Raw genomic sequence first — 22,223 nt, forward strand, 5'->3', positions numbered from 1 at the left:
ATAGCCATCTGAGTAGAGCAAATTAATTGTCAACACTCATTAAAAAAAGCACCTTGTGAAACCCACTAGTACCGAACACCAGTCTACTGACCACGAGCACCAACCACCACAGACACGGTCGGATTAGTGGTGCTAGCTAAGTATTAGCATCTAGCCAGCTGATGTAAGGGTGCATCCTGGGCTTTTGCTTAGCATTGACCAGACAGGAGATGTTAATATTGAGATTCAGCCAGTAAACACAGAGCCATGGTGTGCCAGGAGGAAGGTGAATGTGATCATTATCTACCAGACAGTTGAGTCTACAGAACAGACAGCCATGAATAAACAAGTATTGAGGCATCACCTTCCAACATACAGGTTCGTCATGGAAGACAAGGATTATTAGTAACTAACAAGTCTTGTGTTTTCTAACAAACTCCTAGCTAGCATTGAGTCCTCTCTCTTAACACAACATGGCAAACACAGCATCTTATTTATCCAATTTCATCTGTCATTGGAACTAATGTTTTGAGTGTTTTCGCTATAGCCAGGGTTGTTACAAGTACCTGTAAACAATCTCAAATAACCTGGGGATGTTTTTCCAACTTTTTACTCTGACATTTTTTGGGCATGAAGTGATCCTCCAGCTCCCGGAGGTGTTGTTTCGTGCTTATATTGTTTAACACCCTTTGTGAAGAGACGGAGAGCGAACATGAAAGACATATGGCACTTTGTTGTGGAGCAGTGGGTTGTGAAAAGGAGAGCATGGATTGTGCTTAGGGATAAGACGATCATCATATTCAACCTGTACCGTGGCATGCTCTAGAAGCAACCCCCAATGGGTGCATACACACACACCGAAAGACACATGTGCACACATACACACACAAAACAGAGACGCACACACACACCTACACCTACACACAAAGACGCACACACACACACCTACACCTACACGCAAAGACGCACACACACACACCTACACACAAAGACGCACACACACACACACACACACCTACACCTACACGCAAAGGCTTTTCCCACTTAAACACGCATTCATTACGACATTTACATAAATCCACATCATTACAGACACACAAGAAGTTGATAAACACCAAAACCTCTAACTCCCCCTGGGGTTCCTTTGTTTACAAGAAGAAATTAAGAAATGTGTTTTCAAAGGAAGGACATTTTTCTTTGTAGACCTAGAATTTGTGTTGTACAACGTGGACAATATTTCCCATTAAGATACATCTTCTGAGTGTTCTAAAATATAGATGTCTCTTTTCTACTGCATCCATACTGCAACATACCAGATATAGTCAAGGTTTATGTACTGTGTACGAGTTGTTGTTTGTTGCGGGTTGTTGTTTTTGCCGACTATATCACTACTCAAAAATGTCTCCCTGACATGGTGAAGTAATTTGTCAATCTCTCTCTAGTGGAGCCATCATCCAGCAGTGAGGAGATAGATGCTGCTTCTCTCTCTGCCTGGTCTGCCTGGAGTTTTGAGTTACTCTCTCCTCCTCCACCCTGACACTCTGGCCCACTCTCTGGCTACCTCGGCTCCTCATCTCTCACAGTAGTCTGAAGAGGTCAGGGGGTTAGTGCAGGCAGGGAGAGAGAGGAGAGGGAGAGCTGCCTGCCACGGTAGGCAAGTACAGGGAAGCAGCAATGATATTTTATTAATTTGCCGCTGAGATTCCCTGAAACAGACCAAAGGCTGTGACAGGTATTCAGCGCTACCCCCCTCTCCTGCACCGCCTCCCCCCTCTCCCCCGCCATCCACCCATCCTCCCCCATCGCCTCCCCCTGTGAACTCTACCCTGCGAGGGGTAGACAATTTTTGCCGGCCTGTCGAGATGGATGATGGGAGAGCATCCGTCTAATCAGCCCTCCCAGGAACCCCCGCCCGGCTGCCTCCCTCGGACCGGACAGATTGACTGACTCCTGGGCCTCGGTGCCCCACAAACCACAGTCCAGAAGAAACTCTGCTCTCTCTCCCTTTCTCGCTGTCTTTCTCTCTCACTCTCTCTTTCCCTKTTTCTCTCTCTCTATTTCTCTCTCTCTCTTTCTCTAGCCAAGCATTGAGACACATAGACCACCCCWTTGAGATATTTCATGAGGTGCTGATGGGGAGGGCCAATGGTTCAGTGTTGGTGCTAACAGGGCTAGCTGTGGTGTGGTTTATCCGCTTTCTTACTCTCGCTCTCTCTCTTTTTCTCTCTCTCTCTCTGACCACTCAACCTCCCACTACCCCCTACTGACCACCCCTACGGCACACCCCCCCACACAGTTATAAGAGTAGGAAACACATCCTCTTCTAGCCTCTCCTCTCCTCCAATCTATTGTACTCTAACACCCTCCCATGCTCGGTTGTCTCTACCCCTTACCCTGGTTTGGACAAGCCAGGGGTTTGTGGGTACTTAGGAGTGGCCATGCTGAAATACAACGGCGAACTTAAAAATACACTTTTTCCTCCCTTGGCATTAGCTTCAGTGGATGTGTCTCTCTCTGCCTTGTTACATAAGGKACTGAGCCATGGACAATGCTCTGCTTGCTACTGTACTGGATTAATGAGGCAGATCTATTAACTGATGGTGGCAGCAGTGAATTAGCCACAGCTTAAATTGGACATTTCTATGACTGGAAGTTCATTTGTTGAAGAAGCACATAAGTCCAGCAGCTCATCATTGGCCTGCTTGTGTTGCGATACCACCGCAAGTGCACATGCGTGGGATATATCCTCCCTCTCTATGGTGATGAACCCTAGTGCTCCTAAGCCTCCAAAGACAAGACAATGATATTCAAGTTACACAACAGTGAAGATTGCATTTCTTTCTGGGATGAGATTTCCCTCCCGTTCCACTTAGCCGGGGCTCTTTTTTATCCTTCGCTTTCATTATCATTCCTTGGAAGTGAGCGGCGTGAGATTGTAAGTCCTGCTCCAATTGATAGAGGAGGACAGTGAGTGGGTATACTAGGACTTCTCTCCCTTTCCTTAGATACCCGCAGGACACGCACCTTAATTGGAGGGTCTTTTAAAAGATTCCTTCAAAGACGACTCCGCTCGGTCCAAAGCTCCAGCTCTTTAATGAGTGCTAGAAGTGACAAGAGCATGTCTGTATCATGTTGTACTTCCTCTCCTCACAAGTGAGATTCTCCTTCTTTCTCTGTGTGTGACGGCCGTTATTGCCAAATAGTGACCGATTTTTGTGTTTTAATTAAGGAAATTCATAATTTTTGGGAAAATACTATTAAAAAATGAAAAAATATGATATCTTGAAAATAAAGCAGAATAATCACCATGGGTTCACTGTATTGCTAATGATAGTATTGCATTAGCATGTATAATAGCATAGCATGTGTAAAGCGTAGCCCACTCTGTTAACAATATTAGAGTGATTTCTCAACGTCTGCGAGAGCAAAAAAACTGACGGTCATCACACTAAATATTATTTAATATTTATTATTATTTATTTAAGTTTGTCAATGTTTTTTGGTGGGTTCTCGCAGACTTTGAGAAACCGAAACGAGGCAAAGCATCATTCAGACATTGCGAATTGGGACTACAATTCCCATGAAGATTGATTTTAGAATTTAGAATTTGGAATATGTCCCCACCTTTAGTGCACCATATCCCTAACACGCGCCACTCTGAGGCTGATCTACATTTGTTTAGCCCTCAGTGGCTTGCCAACACCTAGCTTTCTGAGAATACACTATCTTCATCTGCCAAGTGTGACAGCTTCACATGCGTTTGAACTTTTCTTTGTATCTTTTTAAATGACATGCCGTTCTTCTCTTCATCCGCCCATGTGCTCACAGTGCTGTCACCATTTCAAAAAGGTTGAAATAAATAAAAGGGCACAACTGTGTGTTTGTGAAGCGCCATCATTAATATTTAAGCTTATTTATAATGATGTACAAACATGCTGTACAAACAGTCATCAGCGCTGTAAAAGGGGACGTAAACATTGTGAGATGAATGGCGCCGACGTAACACAGTCGTGGCGTTCTACTTTCCTACTGTAGGTGGATCAGAATTAGACAGCATGACAAACCTAATGATCCTAAGAGGATTTTCTCTCTGCAGTGTGTGTGTGTGTGTGTGTGTGTGTGTGTGTGTGTGTGTGTGTGTGTGTGTGTGTGTGTGTGTGTGTGTGTGTGTGTGAGTGTGTGTGTGCGCATGCCGTGTGCGGTGTGTGAGTGTGAGTGTACAGTATGTGTCTTTGTTTTCTTCCTCTCCCATGGTGGGTCTGATGTGTGCATGCAAACACAGTGTCTGGAGGGAGACATGACAAAAACTCCCAGAAGCCTTTGAGGCATTCTTTTCTCTTCTTCTTCCTCCTCCGCTTGCTGTACTACTGGGAGAAGTTAAATCCAAACAAAGAGAGGGAAGGATGCTCTGTGTTGAAATCCATCACCCAGAGTTGATCTGTTCCCTAACCGCTTCTGTTATACTTTTTATTTGACTTTCTGCAACTTTGATAAAGCATGTCATTAACACTGGATGAGAAATACATTACAAGTTTAATTTACCTGGTCAAGGAGATTCACTTTGCAAGTGTCTGATTCTGAACGTGTTTCTACAAATTGCTGTTGAGAATAGCTGGTCCTCACAGAATCCGATCACACATCTCCTCATGGATTTATTTTCAAACACTGTATGTACAGTAATTATTAGACACTTCCGTTTCGTAAATACATGTTACATGACACCAATTGTGTGGCTGTTAAAAGCGAATATTCTGACAAGTGGCTAAACGTGAGACTGAATTTGTTCCTTGTTGGCATCACAGTTTCAACTCTCACCTCGTGAAGTGCTCAATCTAACAGTAGCCTCAAATTCGCTCCCAGAATTCACTCTGTCACTGAAGTAGCTATAGCAGCAAGAGAGCCAGAGGAGTATTGTATGAGTGAGATTTCTGTGCTTTAGCATCATCGCCTACACCAGTCAAACTCCTGTCCCTAAGTGAAGTGGTTAAATGTGAGAGTAATTGTGTTTAGTTTCTGGGACTGACATGTGGAGCTCCATGGAACCCATCTCCCTCCCAGTGACAGGCTTGGATCCCATCCCCTCTACCCCCCTGCCACCCCCCTGCCTCAGTCTAATTAGTCTGTGTAGCCCAGGGCTCATGTCCTACCAAGACCCATCCCCCCATCTACTTCCCAAGATGGCTCCCCTAAGAAAGATCCTTAATTGGGTTCTTAAGTCATAGTCTTCATTTTTAGTGGGGAAAGGCATCTGTGTTTTGTAGCTATCACCTCAGAAATCAGTTTGGATTATTCTCTCTCTCCCTTTCTCTCGCTCACTTGCTTTTTCTTTATCTCCCTCACACACTCACATACATTCTATTTTTCTCCAGCTCCCTCCCTCTCGCCCTGTTTATATCTCTTATCTCCCTCTTCCTCTCCATCTCTAACTCTTTCTCTCCACCTCCCTTCTTCCCCTCAACTCTCCATCTCTCTAACTCTTCCTCTATCCCTCTCTTCTCTTCCTCTCCATCTCCTCACTTTCTATCGCCCCATCCCTCTCTCTCTCTCCATCTCTCTCTCTCTCTCTCTCTCTCTCTCTCTCTCTCTCTCTCTCTCTCTCTCTCCATCTCTCTCTCCATCTCTATCTCCATCTCTCTCTCTCTCCATCTCTCTCTCTCTCTCTTTCCTGCTCTCTAGTCTCTTCACATAATGAGGCTCCATAATAACCCAGCGGTTGTGCAGTTGTTTTGCTATCTCAGTCAAACAGCAGGATCACCCCATAGTGGGTTTCTAGCACCATTCACTTGTCTACTTAGACAGGGTAATGAGTATCATTTGGAGGAACAAAGCACACTAGCCCTCCAATCGGGTGGTCTGTCTTTTCTCGTTACACCTCAGAAGAGAAGGGTTTCACCGTTGTTTTAGGTCTTTTGTACATCCAGCCAGACAATTCCAGCTATTACTCATTTATTACATAGCTATTATACACATAACCACATGCCAGGCTAATAAGACACACACACACACACACACACACAGACACACACACCAAAGTCTCCCCACCCTAGCCCCAGAGCTGTACTGAATGTCCACGAGTCCCCAGGCACCACACTTCAAACAAGACAGTCGGTTACCAAGGAGACCGTGGTGGTTGTGGCCAAACAGCGGACGAGGTCACCTCTCCCTACGGCCTGATAAGTGTTGACTGTGGAGAATGCCAGCTGCTAGTTTTATTTATTTATTTGTTTGTATTCTTCATTGGCTAAACTGGCTAGCAGTAAGCCTGGCCTGAGGCCAAACAGGAAGGGATTACACCCCTAGTGGACGAGCCAACAGTGGGGAATGAGGCTCACTCCAAGCAAAGGGGAACTGAGTCAATACTGGCTTGTGTTCGTCAACACACAATCACTACTCAGACGGGACCCAGGGAACGTAGTACTGGGACCGCATGGGCCTGCTCTGTCTGGTCGTAAGGGTGAACTTCACATATACAGGTCATATATGATCAGTTTTGTTACAATAAGTGGAAAACACAATAAAACACCATAGAACACAATGGCTATTTAGTGCTTTGTGGAATGGAATATAATTTGCCCAGTTCTTTGTGTTCGTAGTTCAGATACAGCATGACCCATATATGTGTCTCTTAAAGCAGCCCAGTGTTCATGTTTAAAGGTCCAATGCAGCTGTTTTTATTTCAATATCAAATCATTTCTGGTTAACAATTAAGTACCTTACTGTGATTGTTTTAAATTAAAATGGTCATAGAGAAATACAAATAGCTTCTTAACAAAGAGCAAGCAATAATAAGACTGTCTGTGAGTGGTCTGAGTGGGGAGTGGAGGTTTGCAACTCTGTTTCTTATTGGTCTATTAACTCATGTACCTCCTGGTGGTGTCACCAGGCAGGCCAAAACTCCATCAAACCAAAACAGCCGGAAATTTCAGGCGGTATTTTCAAGCATTTTATCATAATTTTCACAATTTCACAGTGTTATTCCAACTTCATATTGTGGAAATATATATAAAACATAGGAAATCACGTTTTTGACTGCACTGGGCCTTTAACCTGTTATCTGTTCTGAGACCTGTGAGGTCTTTGTCTCAGCATAGCTCAGCGGCAGCCTGCTCTGCTCTTATGCCTTAATTAAACTCCTGACTGATGACTAGCAGTGTGCTGCGGCTGGATCTCTGTGGTTTGGCGCTCCACTTGCTCCCTGTGCTCCAGATGCAGCTATGTTAGCAGACTTATGACAGCTACGAGCAGAGAGGTAGTTTCAGCTCACACTGACTAGACATGGGGGGCTAGCCTAGGGCTGTTACGGTGACCGTATTACCGCTACACAGGTAATAGTCAACACACAATCAATACTCAGACAGGATCCGGTCATGAGTCTTGAAGGCAGTCAAATAACACGTGATCGTTTAGTCACGGTGATTAGGCTTCTCCAAGCTCTGATGCTGCTGATGGTCATTAGTAGCCTACCAAACTTGTTAACTGCCTGGTACTCAGCATTCTATTGTCCCTCTAATCACTCATCAATGTAAATGTAATCGAAAATCTAATCAAACACTTCATGAAAGCCCATGAGCTCATGTTGCGAAACATTTCTATAGGCTATAGGCTATGCAGTATCTTCAATATGCATCTGGGAATTGGAAAGGACACTCGCAGTTCTATCCCCGATGTGTCACTTGTAGCCTGTGAGAAAGACCCGATCACGTGACGGGCATTGGCTAATAAGAATTTAGCTATCTGAGAGAGCCATGTGAGTGAGAGGTGCTTCGGAGCATGCAGCCAGGAGAAGGGAATTATAATTATTATATTCAGCCCAAGAGCACAACGGCCACTGGCCGCAAAAGGCATGGATTATTGTGTTTGTCAAATTGTGAATGAGAGACTGATGAAGTGTGTGCAACCTGCGCAAAAAAAACAAAGCAGAGCTCATGCCTTTCATGCGACTTTTTTCAAATCATCAGTACAGTCGCATCTTGCAGCCTTAGAATGTATTAAAAATCAAAACATATAGCCCAACCTTTGTATCACAACTAAAGTTGCATGAATAACTCTAAATAAAGCATATAGGAGCACCTGTTTATTTGTTAACTGCTCAACACAGAATAGCCGCATGTGCGCACTCCCTCAAATCATTTGGAGAAAATATCCTTTCTATTTTATTCAGCTATGTTCAATTGTTTTCTTCTTACTATAAAATAATGCGACGGAATTCTAAGCAAATATTGTTTTCCAAATGCACTAGTGTAGCCCACAGCCATATGGCATAGCCAGATCAGGGCCTAACATAAGGACAACTACATTTTCTTCACATTATGTTTCTTTAGACCTGTCTAAAATAAATAATGGATTTATATAGATTTATATATTATATAGATTTATTAGACTTTTTWAAATGTAGATGTTCCAAAGGTCTGCATCATTGGATTGTAGGCTATTCGTGGAAGCCAGGCGATACCAATTGTGTTTATGTTAATGAACAGTCAATTACCTGCAGTTATTTGCTTGACAATCACCGGCTGACAAAATGTAATGACTGCCACAGCCCTAGGCTAACTGCTACTGCTTAGACATGGGGAGGGCTAGCCACTACTGACTAGACATGGGGAGGGCTAGCCGCTACTGACTAGATATGGGGAGGGCTAGCCACTACTGACTAGACATGAAGAGGGCTAGCTGCTATTGCTTAGACATGGGGGGGGGGGCTAGCCACTACTGACTAGACATGGCGAGGGCTAGCCGCTACTGACTAGATATGGGGAGGGCTAGCCACTACTGACTAAACATGGGGAGGCTAGCCACTACTGACTAAACATGGGGAGGCTAGCCACTACTGACTAAACATGGGGAGGCTATCCACTACTGATTAAACATGGGGAAGGCTAGCCACTACTGACTAAACATGGGGAGGCTAGCCACTACTGACTAAACATGGGGAGGCTAGCCACTACTGACTAAACATGGGGAGGCTATCCACTACTGATTAAACATGGGAAGGCTAGCCACTACTGACTAAACATGGGGAGGCTAGCCACTACTGACTAAACATGGGGAGGCTAGCTGCTACTGACTAGACATGGGGATGGCTTGCCGCTACTAGGGCTGTGGGATGTATGACAATAGCAAAATGGTGGATGTCTTGGATGGAACACTGGTCACTTCAATAATGTTTACATACTGTTTTACCTATTTCATATTTATATACTGTATTCTAGTCAAGGTCATCCTATTCAACTATTGCTATTCTATCCATGTATTCTTCAGATATACTATTTATTCTATCCACATACTGTCCATAATGTCTATACATCCCATCATATATATAACATTTGATTTGATTTGGATACATGTAGCAGAAGAAATGGGAGAACTAGAATCTGTAGAATCTCTTGCTGATATGAATGTATGATTTAGAAGAAAAGTTCATGTTCATACATTACATGGCCCAAAGTTAATTGTTTGGAAAGCCTGGGTTTTCAATGTCCGTTGAAATGTAGCAAATCAAATTTACTTGACTTCTGAGTCCTTTATAACTCCCTAAATTATTCTGTAGTAAATGATTTACTCAGTAGCTACGTTTCCATCCAATTGGCGWCTGATTTTTATGCAAATATTCTAAAATCCACATAAAAACAATATGCACATTTCCCACCAGAGATGTTTCCATCAAATTGACTTGTTACGGATAAAAGGCTGTGCCCGATGACGTAGTGCAAATAGAAATACCTTTTGCGATTAAATTCCCATATACCGAATAAAAAATACAAGTTAAATGGGTTTACATCACATTTTCAATTCTACTGATGGGTTTTCTCACAATTTAGTTTTAGTTTTATAGCGTATCTGGTATTGGCACGTGTACTCTAGCCAACAGCTGGCAGATACAGTGTGGGTATAGCTTACCTGATGAGATTATTATGGACAAAACAGCAAGATTCAAATGGCAGCCAAGCATCGATGACCATGTCACCAGAATAAGACCCTCTATATTTATTGGGAAGGAGCATCAATCTCAGCACCTTGCACTTTCACCACACTGTGAAGTTCATCATAACATGCTTGCTTTCCCGAAGAGTCGTAGTGGGAGGACCGCACTACATGTCATCGCGGGACTCCAATTTGACTTCGATATGATGGTTATTATATCAATATTTGCTCATAAAAGCATTTCCACCGGCATTTCTCGCATAATTAATTTTACCGACACAAAAAGATCCCACCTTGTCTAGCGTATTTTGTTATGTCCACATTTGGAACGTTTACCGACAAATGTTCTGTTTCCATCAGGCCTGTTGTGACATTTTTATCCAACATACTTTGCTCGCATAAAAAGGTTGGATGGAAACCTGATTAGTGTTGTGAATTGGTGCTCATAAAACGTGAGAACAAATGTTTAACATTTGAAGTATGACTCTTTGAGGCCTAATGGATCTGATGTTTTTCACCTGGCCTGGTCTAAGTGCTCTGAGTTGCCTGGCCTCACACTTGTATAATATAATTTCTCCTCGACTTTCCCCGAGATTCAGGGGTCCCCCAAGACCCAAGCTTAGAGACTCATTATTGTTCACTCTATCAGCTTTCTGAACACTCTATAAACGCAGAACTCTGGGTAATATAAGCCAGGCTACAACCAAAAAGAATGACAGTGTCAGATGATTTCTTAGTCCTGCTAGAGTTTTGCCTATATGTATTATCAACTAACTTTATGCTACGAGCCAAAAGTTTTGATAGATTTCATAAATATTTCATCACTCTTGACTGTCTGTTTTGGGTAGTTTGTAGATTCAATGTGTAGGAGTAAATGAGAGGTTCAAAATGGCCGCTGATCCGTTTGGCCTTTTCCTCTGCAGAGCTGATGTAACAGGCACACCTCTGTTGCCTTGCCGTACTGGAGCCCAGACCGGTGCTATCGATGGAGACCAGAGGAATGGGAAACGACATAAAGAATGATTAGTTAATAAATCAACTCCCCAGCCTGCATGCACTTTCCCCCTCTCCCTCTCYCACTCTTTCTCTCGCTCTCACTCCCTCTTCTTCTCTCTGTTAAATTCCTAAAACATGTTGCACCTGTTTGCATGGGTACACAGGTCCCCTGCCGGGCATTCTCCCCRCTCTCCTTCCTCTGCCCCCAAGGGCGTTGCAGGGATATGATGTAATCAGATGAAAGAAGGCGGATGGAGGGTTAACAGTGGCAGAGAGCCAGTCGATCAAGGAGAGAGAGGAAGAAGAAGAGGCTTCTCAGACACAGTATTCACTAGGGAGAGAGGCGGGTGCACYTTATTGATCAGAGTAAAATTTAATTTAATGGAGAATTGACTACTAAGGGTTTTACCTTAGCTATGCTGGTAACTGGGGCCTGCAATACAGCCTTACAGCCTGCAATACAGCCATACAGCCTTATGGTGGAGCCCAGTGAGTGGTTGGGAAGAAGGACGATGGGGGGTAAGGGAGAGGGGAGAATGGGGGTAAGAAAGTTGGGTGATTGGGGGGAGATTGGTGGTTGGGGAGAAAGGAGATGGGGGTAGCAAGGAGATGTGGGGTAAGGAGTTTCGGGGATTGGGTCAATCAATCTGTTATGAATTGTGCATTATGCAGAAATAGCTCTGCCATTTCCTMGTTTCCTKATTTCAGTTTGTGACAAAACAAGTACATTAGAGTGTCTAGTTTMAGAAATGAACGCCTCACAAGTCCTCAACTTGCAGCTTCATTAAATAATACCTGCAAAACACCAGTCTCAACGTCAACAGTGAAGAGACGACTCCGGGATGCTGGCCTTCTAGGCAGAGTTCCTCTGTCTAGTGTCTGTGTTCTTTTGCCCATCTTAATCTTTTCTTTTTATTGGCCAGTCTGAGATATGGCTTTTTCTTTACAACTCTGCCTAGAAGGCCAGCATCCCGGAGTCACCTCTTCACTGTTGACGTTGTGACTGGTGTTTTGCGGGTACTATTTAATGAAGCTGCCAGTCTGTTTCTCAAACTACACACTCAAATGTACTTGTCCTCTTGCTCAGTTGTGCACCGGGGCCTCCCACTCCTCTTTCTATTCTGGTTAGAGCCAGTTTGAGCTGTTCTGTGAAGGGYGTAGTACACAGCGGTGTACAAGATCTTCAGTTTCTTGGCAATTTCTCGCATGAAATAGCCTTCATTTCTCAGAACAAGAATAGACTGACGAGTTTCAGAAGAAAGTACTTTGTTTCTGGCCATTTTGAGCCTGTAATCGAACCCACAAATGCTGATTCTCCAGATACTCAACTGTCTAAAGAAGGACTGTTGTAATGCTTCTTTAATCAGGACAACAGTTTTCAACTGTGCTAACATAATTTCAAAAGGGTTTTCTATCAATTAGCTTTTAAAATGATAAACTTGGATTAGTAACACAACGTGCCATTGGAACACAGGAGTGATGGTTGCTGATAAGGGCCTCTGTACGCCTTGTGTAGATATTCCATAAAAATCTGCTGTTTCCAGCTACAATAGTCATTTACAACATTAACAATGTCTACGCTGTATTCTGATCAATTTGATGTTATTTTAATGGCGAAAAAATGTCTAAGTGACCCCAAACATATTTGGCTGAATTACACTGAGTGAATGGTTGCACACATTGGCCAGAAACTACTTCAAGAATTGTTTTAAATTATGGAGTGGAAATGCAATGACAGTTGTTATTATTATTTTTTCACTTTCTTTCTCTCATCTCCCTCTTCCTCTCCATCCTCTAACTCTTTCTCTCCACCTCAACTCTCCATCTCTCTAACTCTTCCTCTATCCCTCTCTTCTCTTCCTCTCCATCTCCTCACTTTCTATCGCCCCATCCCTCTCCCTCTCCATCTCTCTCTCTCTCTCTCTCTCCTCTCTCTCTCTCTCTCTCTCTCTCTCTCTCTCTCTCTCTCTCTCTCTCTCTCTCTCTCTCTCTCTCTCTCTCTCTCTCTCTCTCTCTCTCTCTCTCTCTCTTCTCTCTCTCTCTCTCTCTCTCTCTCTCTCTCTGTGGTCTTCACTGATATACAGAACAGTGTCTCTCTTCCATCTGTGAGTTCAATATCCACAGAGGTAAGTATCATTTTCTTTTTAACCTTTTTTTTCCTCTTTCTTTCTTTCTATTTCCCTCCAGCCTGCATGGCTGCCACTGCAACTGAAGTCGTTTAGCACCGTCCTTGAAAAGCCCTCAGTGAGAAAACTCCTGGCATGTTTAGGAAAAGGTAGAATGCAGTGTGTGTCAGACAGAGCTGAGACGGGGATGGGCGGGGGTACTCCCCAGGGGGGGTATTTTCCCCTCTAATAGCTGTTACGAGCCCTACATTATATCCAGAGCTACGTTCCTTTGGGGTCCAGACCACAACACACACACACACACACACACACACACACACACACACACACACACACACCACACACACACACACACCACACAGGCGCACTCTTTCTCTTACACACACAGGCACACATCGCATACACACAGACAAAAAAAAACACACACACCCTCTCCCAACCGCTTTGCTCGCTCCATGTCAATATCCTGCCATTTGAAGTCACGTACTGCAGGGGCATCTGTGAGTCACCGAGGAGCCAGGCTGACGGGTAATGGGCCGCATTCATTAATAAGGTTGCCGTGCTCCTGTCCCTCCCCAGCAACGCCACGGATGTCTTCACTGGGGTATGAGGGGAGAGGGAGGGGTGGTCGTCCCGTGGGGAGTCTCCTCCCAGACTCACTTAAAGGAGCTTTATTTCACAGAGAGAAGAGAGGGAAGAGAGAGAGAGAGGGAAGAGAGAGAGAGAGGGAAGAGAGAGAGAGGGAAACAGAGGAAAGGCCGGGGCCGGCTCTTTAAAAGGGAGTGCAGGGGCCCAGACGGGGGCCCATACGGGGGCCCAGGTGAGCCGAGGTTAACCCTTCCAGGGGTCACACTCCCTCCTGCCCCCCGTCAAACAGCTTATTATCCCACCTGTCGGAAAGTAATCGCTCCGGCTGAAAGGAAAGGTGTCGAGGTGTTTAAATGCTTTGTATGGAGGCACTTGAAAGGGTAAAGAGGGAGGGGTGGAGGGGAGTAATGGACGAGGCCTAGCCTGCCTGAGGGATGCTGCTATGTTGATAAGACTGAAGGTGACACTAGTCAGTACATTGCTAAACTCACCTTCATGGCTCAGGCTCTTTCCGTGTTGTTTATTCAAAGATAATTCAATCTTACCCAGAGTAAGCGTTTGTGTATGTGTGTGTGGGTGTGTTTGAATGTCAGTGTTTTTTGTGTGTATAATCGGTGTCAGTGCGTGCATGCGTGCTGATGAGTGTGTGACAGGTGTGTCTTGTCCGTGCCAGTGTAGAGAGTCCAAGGCCGTGTTTTTAACAGGGTGCAGCAAGTGGGGCATGTGGTTTGCATTAAAGGGATTAGCAGTCACTTCAAAAGATGACCTGGATTCAGCCCATCAGGGACACCAGTTACACCCCCCTGGTCCACACACACACTCCCTCCCTTTAAAAAAACCTAGCTGGCACAGCTGTCCCCGCTACAACCACTCTCTCTCACCACACCGGCGTGTGCGTGCGTGCGTGTGTAAAGATATTCAAACATCCTCAGAAATCCTGTACTTATTTTTCTGTAGTATATGACATATCTCTAATTGCTGCATCTGAATCCCAAGTGTAATTGACCTGTTGTTATTCTACGGTAGTTACACTTCCAGTACACATTATGTAAACATGTCTATTAATATGGTGATTCATATATTCCATCACGGGTATTACATGGTAACTGTTGTTTCCATGGCCACAGCCATTGGTCTGATGTTGGTATTGTTGGTTGGGGATTGAGATGTTGGAGGGAGGGAGACGCTGTCAGCTCAGCAGTGACGTGTCAGTGTGCCAGTGGAGAACTTAACCATATTTAATCCCAGGACATATTGATCCATATAACTATTGACTGCTGCTCGGTTTTGATTGGATTTGGGTAATGCAAACACCACATAAACCCACAACATGACATTCACCACTCACAACACTACGTCAATCACTAACCCTCTGAAAAGAAATGGTGAATTCTACAGTATTAAAGTCTGCCTTAATGTTGATGAAAATCAATTATTCATTTTAGGTTATGAAGTGTTCAAATTCAAACTTGCTAAATTGAGAAAATGTTGAATTAAATCAAATGTCCTTGTGTTGAATTTGATATTGATTCAGTAATTTCATTCCTTTCTTTCTCTCTCGGTTATTCCTCCACTTCAGAACCACATGTTGACTCAGCACAGCAGTTAACCAGGCAGATTATCAGTGGACCTGAGGAGGAGAGGAGAACCATACGGCGAGGAGGAGAATCATGTCTGACCCGGTCGGTCCTCCAGCCACCTTCAGTGCAATATCCCACTGGCTCTTTTGCACTGAACTTTGGATTCAGTTCACATCGGGAAGGAACATGTCACACACACAAAAAGAAAAAGGACGGATGAAAGACAGAGGGGTGAAAAAAGGACAGAAAAACTTAGCTCTGGTCTTTGACTGGTTGTTATTTCAACAAAACATGCCCACTATCTTTGTAAATAGAAATTGTTCATGTGTTGCTTAATAACTTCAGCTATATTGCAGTCTTATACAGTATTTGCCATTGTACAGTTCTAAACCGTTTGTCCCCAAAAAAAGAACTAGAAAAAAAATGACAATGCCGCTGTCAGTCAGAAGAGGTGGAATTCATCAACAATGTGTTGGTGAAACAGGGTGCCAATGTGGGGTATTATTATGTAGGGAACAGGAAGTTGTGGTATGGTCAGTCAGGACCCTTTTCATCAGTGCCCATTTCCTGTATGTGGACACTATCCTGACCTGGTCACTCGTTACTGAAGCYGGTAGCAGGGTGCTTGATCACCAGCAGAACCTGACATTGTGACGTCACGGGTCTCATTCCAACATGGTTGTCCTTCTAGAAGACCAGCTGAGGACTGAATGGTGCATTTAATCTGGTCCTCCTGCCTGCGCAAGTTCCAATGAAAGGAAGAGAAAAAAAGAAGGAAAAACAGGATAGGGTTCTGATATATGCAAAAGCAGTGACACAGATTTGGAAAGGCCAGCTAGCTCCTCTGGTTGGCACGGGAACAGAGGCATCGTGAACCCCCCTGTGTCTCCTAGAGCATCATGGGGGGGATCTCCAGCCCACTGATTTAAACCTGTACAATTCTGTTATTAATGTTTACTGCTCGTTCAAGCCTGGAGATTACTGGAATTTTTTTCTTCTCGTTTTTGTTAGCTCTTTGTATTTTAGATTTTTTTTGCAATGGGGAATACATCCATTTTGATTTGGGGTCATTGTGGAGACTATACATGTATTAAGTCTCTCTGTAGGGATGTGCTTATGAAACTTATGTCCTGGGRTCTCCTGAAGAGTTCCCAACTTATCCCCTTCCTTCCTCGTTTCCTGCGGTATCCCATTGCTCTGCTCTCTGCTCAAGCTGGAAGCCATTGTGGCGTTATTATACACCAATATAAATCAATCTGTTACAGATGTAGGATCTTAATTTGACCAGTTTTACAGCAGGAAAATAATTCTGCAGCAACAGGAAATGTGAATTATTGTGTGGATTATAATTAATCAACATTTTTGTAGCAGTMGATACATRTTTTGGTTAGGAAAAATCAATTCAAAATCAAGTCAAATCAAGACAAACTTTAGAAGCCTTTTTAAACCTTGAGTACATTACAATATTTCATTTCCTGATATGCAGGAAATMTCCTGCAACAACAATGTGATTAAATTAAGATCCCACATCTGTATGTAAATGTTTTTGCATTCATTGAACCTGAGATGCACTTTTGTATGAAACTTTAATGTTTTGACCTTTTGATTGAGAATTGTTCATACTCAGTTTACAGGAAATTAACCACCATCTCCTGCTGCAGCAAAAGGACAGTTCTCTTCTCTGATGTTATTCAAATGTTATTGTACAAATATGGAGTTCTGTATTTGGCAGACCTCATTTTTGTGTTGCACATGTGATAAAATATTAAAAATGTATGAGAAAACGGCTCCTATGGCCCTTCATTTGTGTGTTTCGTGTGTATGTGCGTGAGTGTGCATTTGTGTGTTTGTGTATGTGTGTTTGTGCTCACGTGTGTGTGTGTTTGTGCTCACGTGTGTGGGTGTGTGTGTGTGTGTGTGTGTGTGTGTGTGTGTGTGTGTGTGTGTGTGTGTGTGTGTGTGTGTGTGTGTGTGGTGTGTGTGTGTGTGTGTGTGTGTGTGTGTGTGTGTTGTTGTTGTGTCAATTAATTTGATTAAGTAACAAGATGTGCCCTTGACAGCATGAACATGATCATCTTCAAAACCTTACTTTGGATTTTTGGTTTTAAATCAAATTGCATCCTTTTAAAATTTGACCTTCGTTTAACTAGGCAAGTCAGTAAAGAACAAATTCTTATTTACAATGACAGCCTACCAGGAGAACAGGTTAACTGCCTTGCTCAGGGGCAGAACGGCAGATTTTTATCTTGTCAGCTCAGGGTTTTCGATCCAGCAACCTTTCAGTTATTGGCCCAATGCGCTAACCACTAGGCTACCTGCCGTTCCCCTGGTTCCATCGGGGCTTCTGCCTAACGAACATCTGAGGATCTTAAGGGAGGTCTGTGTTATTAATGACTCCATTACCCATCACCCTGTGCGGTCCCATTCCACACACCCTCGCACCAGGCCTATTAGGGAGCCTGCAGCTCTCCAGGGGACCACTGGAAGGAAATTATGTCTGCACTGAATGGGACAAAGCCCCATATAGTAACATCTGTCTGTCTTTACAGATGAATCCTCATAACAATGAGATGAAAAACAGAAAGTCGAAAATAACTGTTATGACCAGGGACATGAGTCTGTCATCAAAAAGTATACATTTTACTAAGATGTTGATAGTACATGGGGTGGGATTCTGAAATACTTTTTGCTATGTTTTCAATAAGATGATCAATACCACTTTTTTTCAAACCAAAATTAAGATTTGAAATATATAGATTAAAGAAGTCAGCACTTGGGAATATTAATTTGTACATCGTATACTGTTTCTCCTGCTTGCTGTTTTTATATATCAATACAAGAAAATATATAACACATAGCATCTCCCTCTGGTCTGTCTGTAGGATGGTTGACTGGTCACAGAAACAATCTTGTCCAGACAAGACTATTGATCACGATGGCGAAATAATGTCACTTTATCTGTGCACGTGTCGAGGACAATTACTTCACTGGATTCTCCTTCACCGTAACCTAATGAACACTTATATTGATATGCTGATCAGGTATCTGGTTTGTATTACCTGATGTAGAGGTTTTATCTGCCTTTTGTTTTGACTCCTCTTCATTGTGCTTTTCTGACTGACAATCTTTCCCAATTGAAATGGAATTCAGAAATGGAATGGAATAGATATTCTCACCAGTGTTACAACAGATGTTGACTAACAGTGAAATGCTTACGAGTTAAAGATTTAAAAAATCTAAAAATAAATAGTGACACGAGGAATTAACACAGTGAATAACGAATAACAATAACATGGCTATATATAAGGAGTACCAGTACCGAGTCGATGTGCAGGGGTATGAGGTAATTGAGGTAGCTATGTACAGTATATATAGGTAGGGTTAAAGTGACAAGGCAACGGGATAGATAATACACAGTAGCAGCAGCGGGTAGAAATTTGATAGCAGTCTTATGGCTTGAGGATAGAAGCTGTTTAGAGTCCTGTTGGTTCCAGACTTGGTGCACTGGTACCGCTTGCCGWGCGGTAGCAGAGAGAACAGTCTGTGGCTTGTGTGGCTGGAGTCTTGYACAATTTTTGGGGCCTTCCTCTGACTGTCAAGCAGAATGCAAGCTGGGCAGCCATTAAACAACTTTGCTTGCGTCTTCTCATGCCAGCCACTTTTAATAAGCTTCAAGGGCATTCTAAACGGGTCCAGAACTTTGCGTTGCCAGAGATGGACTGGCCCACATCATCTATTACGTTAAATTGGGTGGCGGCCTCCAGCTCATATTTATGATTTAATTAAATTCACTTGTGAGGCGTATCATCGGAACCACTGCGGCCTCCCTTTCGCCCGCCAGCCTCAGCAATGAAAAACACAAACGCACATGTACACTTACGCACATGTACTCTCTCACACACACACAAACACACAAATTAATACACAAATGTGTTTTTCTGTCTCCTGCCCAAGAGTGAGACTTTGTGGGCGCTTTGGCAAGGGCACTCTCAGGGGCTCGTTTAAAAGCAATATAATTACACAGATCCCAGTCGTCTCCGACAGCAAGTGCTGGACCATATGGCCTGCACGGCCTCTATAGAGATTGCTTTACTGGGCTGATCCTCCATAATATGGCTGCACACATATACTGTGCCTCTAGAAAGTATTCACACCCCTTTTTTTACAGCCTGAATAAAATGTAAAAAACACATACACACCCCATAATGTAAAAAATGTTTTTTACTKATGAATTAAAAATGAAAAGCTGAAAACTATTCAACCCCTTTGTTATTGCAAGCCTAAATTTGCTTAACAAGTCACATAATAAATTGCATGGACTCTGTGTCCAATAATAGTGTTTAAAATGATTTTTGAAGGACTACCTCATCTCTGTTTATCAATGATAAACAACCAACTTGGCAGAGCATGAAGAATTTGGAAAAGAATAATGGGCAAATGTTGCACAATCCAGGTGTGCAAAGCTCTTAGAGACTTACCCACTCACAGCTGTAATCACTACCATAGGGGATTCTAACATGTATTGACTCGGGGGGTTGAATACTTATCGAATCAAGATATATTAGTGTTACATTTTTTATGAATGTTTTACAAATGTTAGAAATCCATTTGAATCCCACTTGGTAACACAACAAAATGTGGAAAAAGTCAAGGGGTGTGAATACTTTCTGAAGGCACTGTACTGTACTTTCAGTGCAAGAAGAATCAGCAGGAGAAGCTCTCTAGTCTGTTGACCTCTACTACCACAGGCGCACTGTAGTGTATGATTCATGAAAGAATAATGAAACCTAGTTGGGTATGTATCCAGCATGCTGAAAAAGCACTGTTTTGGCTCTGAAAAAAACACAAACACCAAACATCAGCATGGAACTCTTTCTTTGCTTCTTTGTGTTCCCTTAGCATCTCCTTACTGTCGTTTCTTCTTCTTTTGTGGAAGAAAAATGATTTTGTGAAAACTGACCAGGGTTTAGGCTGAGCATTCCTCTCACTGAAGGGGGCCTGGGAGACCTCTTATGGCATTCAATATGTGCGCCCAAGCGTGAGATCCAGATCCATTTGGCCGGGGGATCCGTGGGGACAGTCTGGGGTAACCCAATCTCTCACACTGCTCCCTAACTCTCCTGCTCCCTCGCCCAGAGAGCCATCTTTTCACTCCAAAACTGTGTCAGCAAAATGGACGTCATTGACTCTCCATGTCCAATTGAATCTGGGTGAAAAGGGGCCTCCTTTGTTATTTTTTTCTCCAATTCACTGTATTTTCGTTTCCTTCTTTCTCTGGTGAATGTTTTGTGTCAAACTTGATATGTCTAGTAATATACTCTATATTTTAGTGAGTGTGCCCCATATAGAAAAGAATCACGAAAATCAAATGAGAATATTTAATGGCAAAAGAAGATTATTTGTAATAAGTAATCTACTAAGTATTTGGGAAGATTTTGTTTGTTTTGCCTTGTACATGTATGTCAGTGGTGTATTTGTATATGTGTTAACTTACATGACTTATGTGACAAACACAATTGAATACATGATTGTGATCATTTTCCTACATACAGTGCTGCTTGAAAGTATGTGAACCCTACAGGGCTGGTCATGATTTTGCTATAAATATATTAAAATAAAGATATAAAATCCTTATCTAAACCCCAATTTGTAATAAAGACATTCCAAGTAAATGACAGAAACAAAAAAAAMGATATATTTTCATTGTTTATTTAACAAAAGTGGTTTATTTAACAGAAACTCAGATTTGATGTGTGCAAAAATGTGTGAACCCCTTCAGTCGATAGCTTGTGGCACCTCCATTAGCAGCGATAACTTGGAGTAAACGTCTCCTGTAGTCAGTAATCAGTCTCTGACATCTGTTTTGAGGGATTGTTTCCCACTCCTCCTTACAGAACTTCTTACAGCCAATTGAGTGAGGTTTGAGTAGTGTCTGGCATGAACTGCCCGCTTCAGGTCCTGCCACAGCATCTCGATTGGATTTAGGTCAGGATTTTGACTTGGCKAATCCAAAAACTAATCTTCTTTCTCCTGAGCCATTCTTTGGTAGATTTGCATGAATGGTTTGGGTCGCTGTCTTGTTGGACGACCCATTTTCGGCCCAGCTTTAGCTCCTTGACTGATGGCCTGACGTTCTGTTTAAGAATCTCCTGGTAATACCTCAGAATGTATGGTTCCCTTAATGATGCGGAGTCATCCAGGTCCAGAGGAGGAAAAGCAGCTGAGATCTTGACATTCCCACCACCATGCTTGACTGTTGCGATAAGGTTTTTTGGGTGGTAGGCAGTGTTGGGTTTTCGCCAAACATAGCGGTATAGATTGTGACCAAAAAGGTCCATTTTGGACTCATCGGTCCAGGGAATGGACTTCCAGAAAGCTTCAGGTTTGTCCAAGTGGTCTCAGTCAAAGTTAAGACGGGCAGTTTGGTTATTTTTTGACTGCAGAGGCTTCTTCCTAGTAACCCTCCCATGAATGGCATTTCAATTCAGTGTTCTTCTTATTGTTAAAGCATGCACAGTTACCTGAGATGCAGCAAGGGAGGTCTGCAAATCTCTAGATGTTATGTTTGGGATGACTTTTAACTGATTTATTATTGTTCTTGTGGCTCTTGGGGATTTTTTTGGAAGGGCGTAAACTTCTAGGCACAGTTGCAGCCATTTTAAATGCTCTCCATTTGTAAATTATTTCCCTTACAGTGGATTGCTGGAGCATAAATCTTTTTGAGATTATTTTATAGTCTTCCCCAGACTGATGTGCTCTCACGACCCTCGTCCTGATGTCCTCTGAGATCTCRTTTCCTCTCAGRAGGGTATGCTTTGGCTGGGTAATACCAAACAGACCAGGTTTCTTATCTCTATTTATCAGAGCCCCGCCCAAACTCTTTCCTAACAATCTCTCCTTTGATTGGTTCATTTGGTACCCAGTTATTTACCCACCTGAATCTACTTACCTACTTGATTTAACCAATGCAACTTGGGGTTTACTTATTTTTGCACCTGCACTAAATATTTTGTTTATTTTGTTTTTCTACTAC

At 43.0% G+C, this 22,223-nt stretch overlaps 1 protein-coding gene across 3 annotated transcripts in view; it reads left to right on the top strand.

The window, feature by feature from the left end:
* The window catches only part of LOC111979020 (zinc finger protein 521-like), a 149,028-nt gene extending 132,050 nt beyond the window's left edge, over window positions 1–16,978 (top strand). For all 3 annotated transcript variants that reach the window (XM_024009298.2, XM_024009300.2, XM_024009299.2), the window contains 1 exon segment: window positions 15,190–16,978. In XM_024009298.2, the coding sequence (XP_023865066.1) occupies window positions 15,190–15,219 (30 nt within the window). In that variant the 3' untranslated portion in view covers window positions 15,220–16,978.
* The last annotated feature ends 5,245 nt before the right edge of the window (window positions 16,979–22,223 follow it).

This window comes from Salvelinus sp. IW2-2015, linkage group LG19, assembly GCF_002910315.2.
Source record: "Salvelinus sp. IW2-2015 linkage group LG19, ASM291031v2, whole genome shotgun sequence".
Taxonomy (NCBI): Eukaryota; Metazoa; Chordata; class Actinopteri; order Salmoniformes; family Salmonidae; genus Salvelinus; species Salvelinus sp. IW2-2015.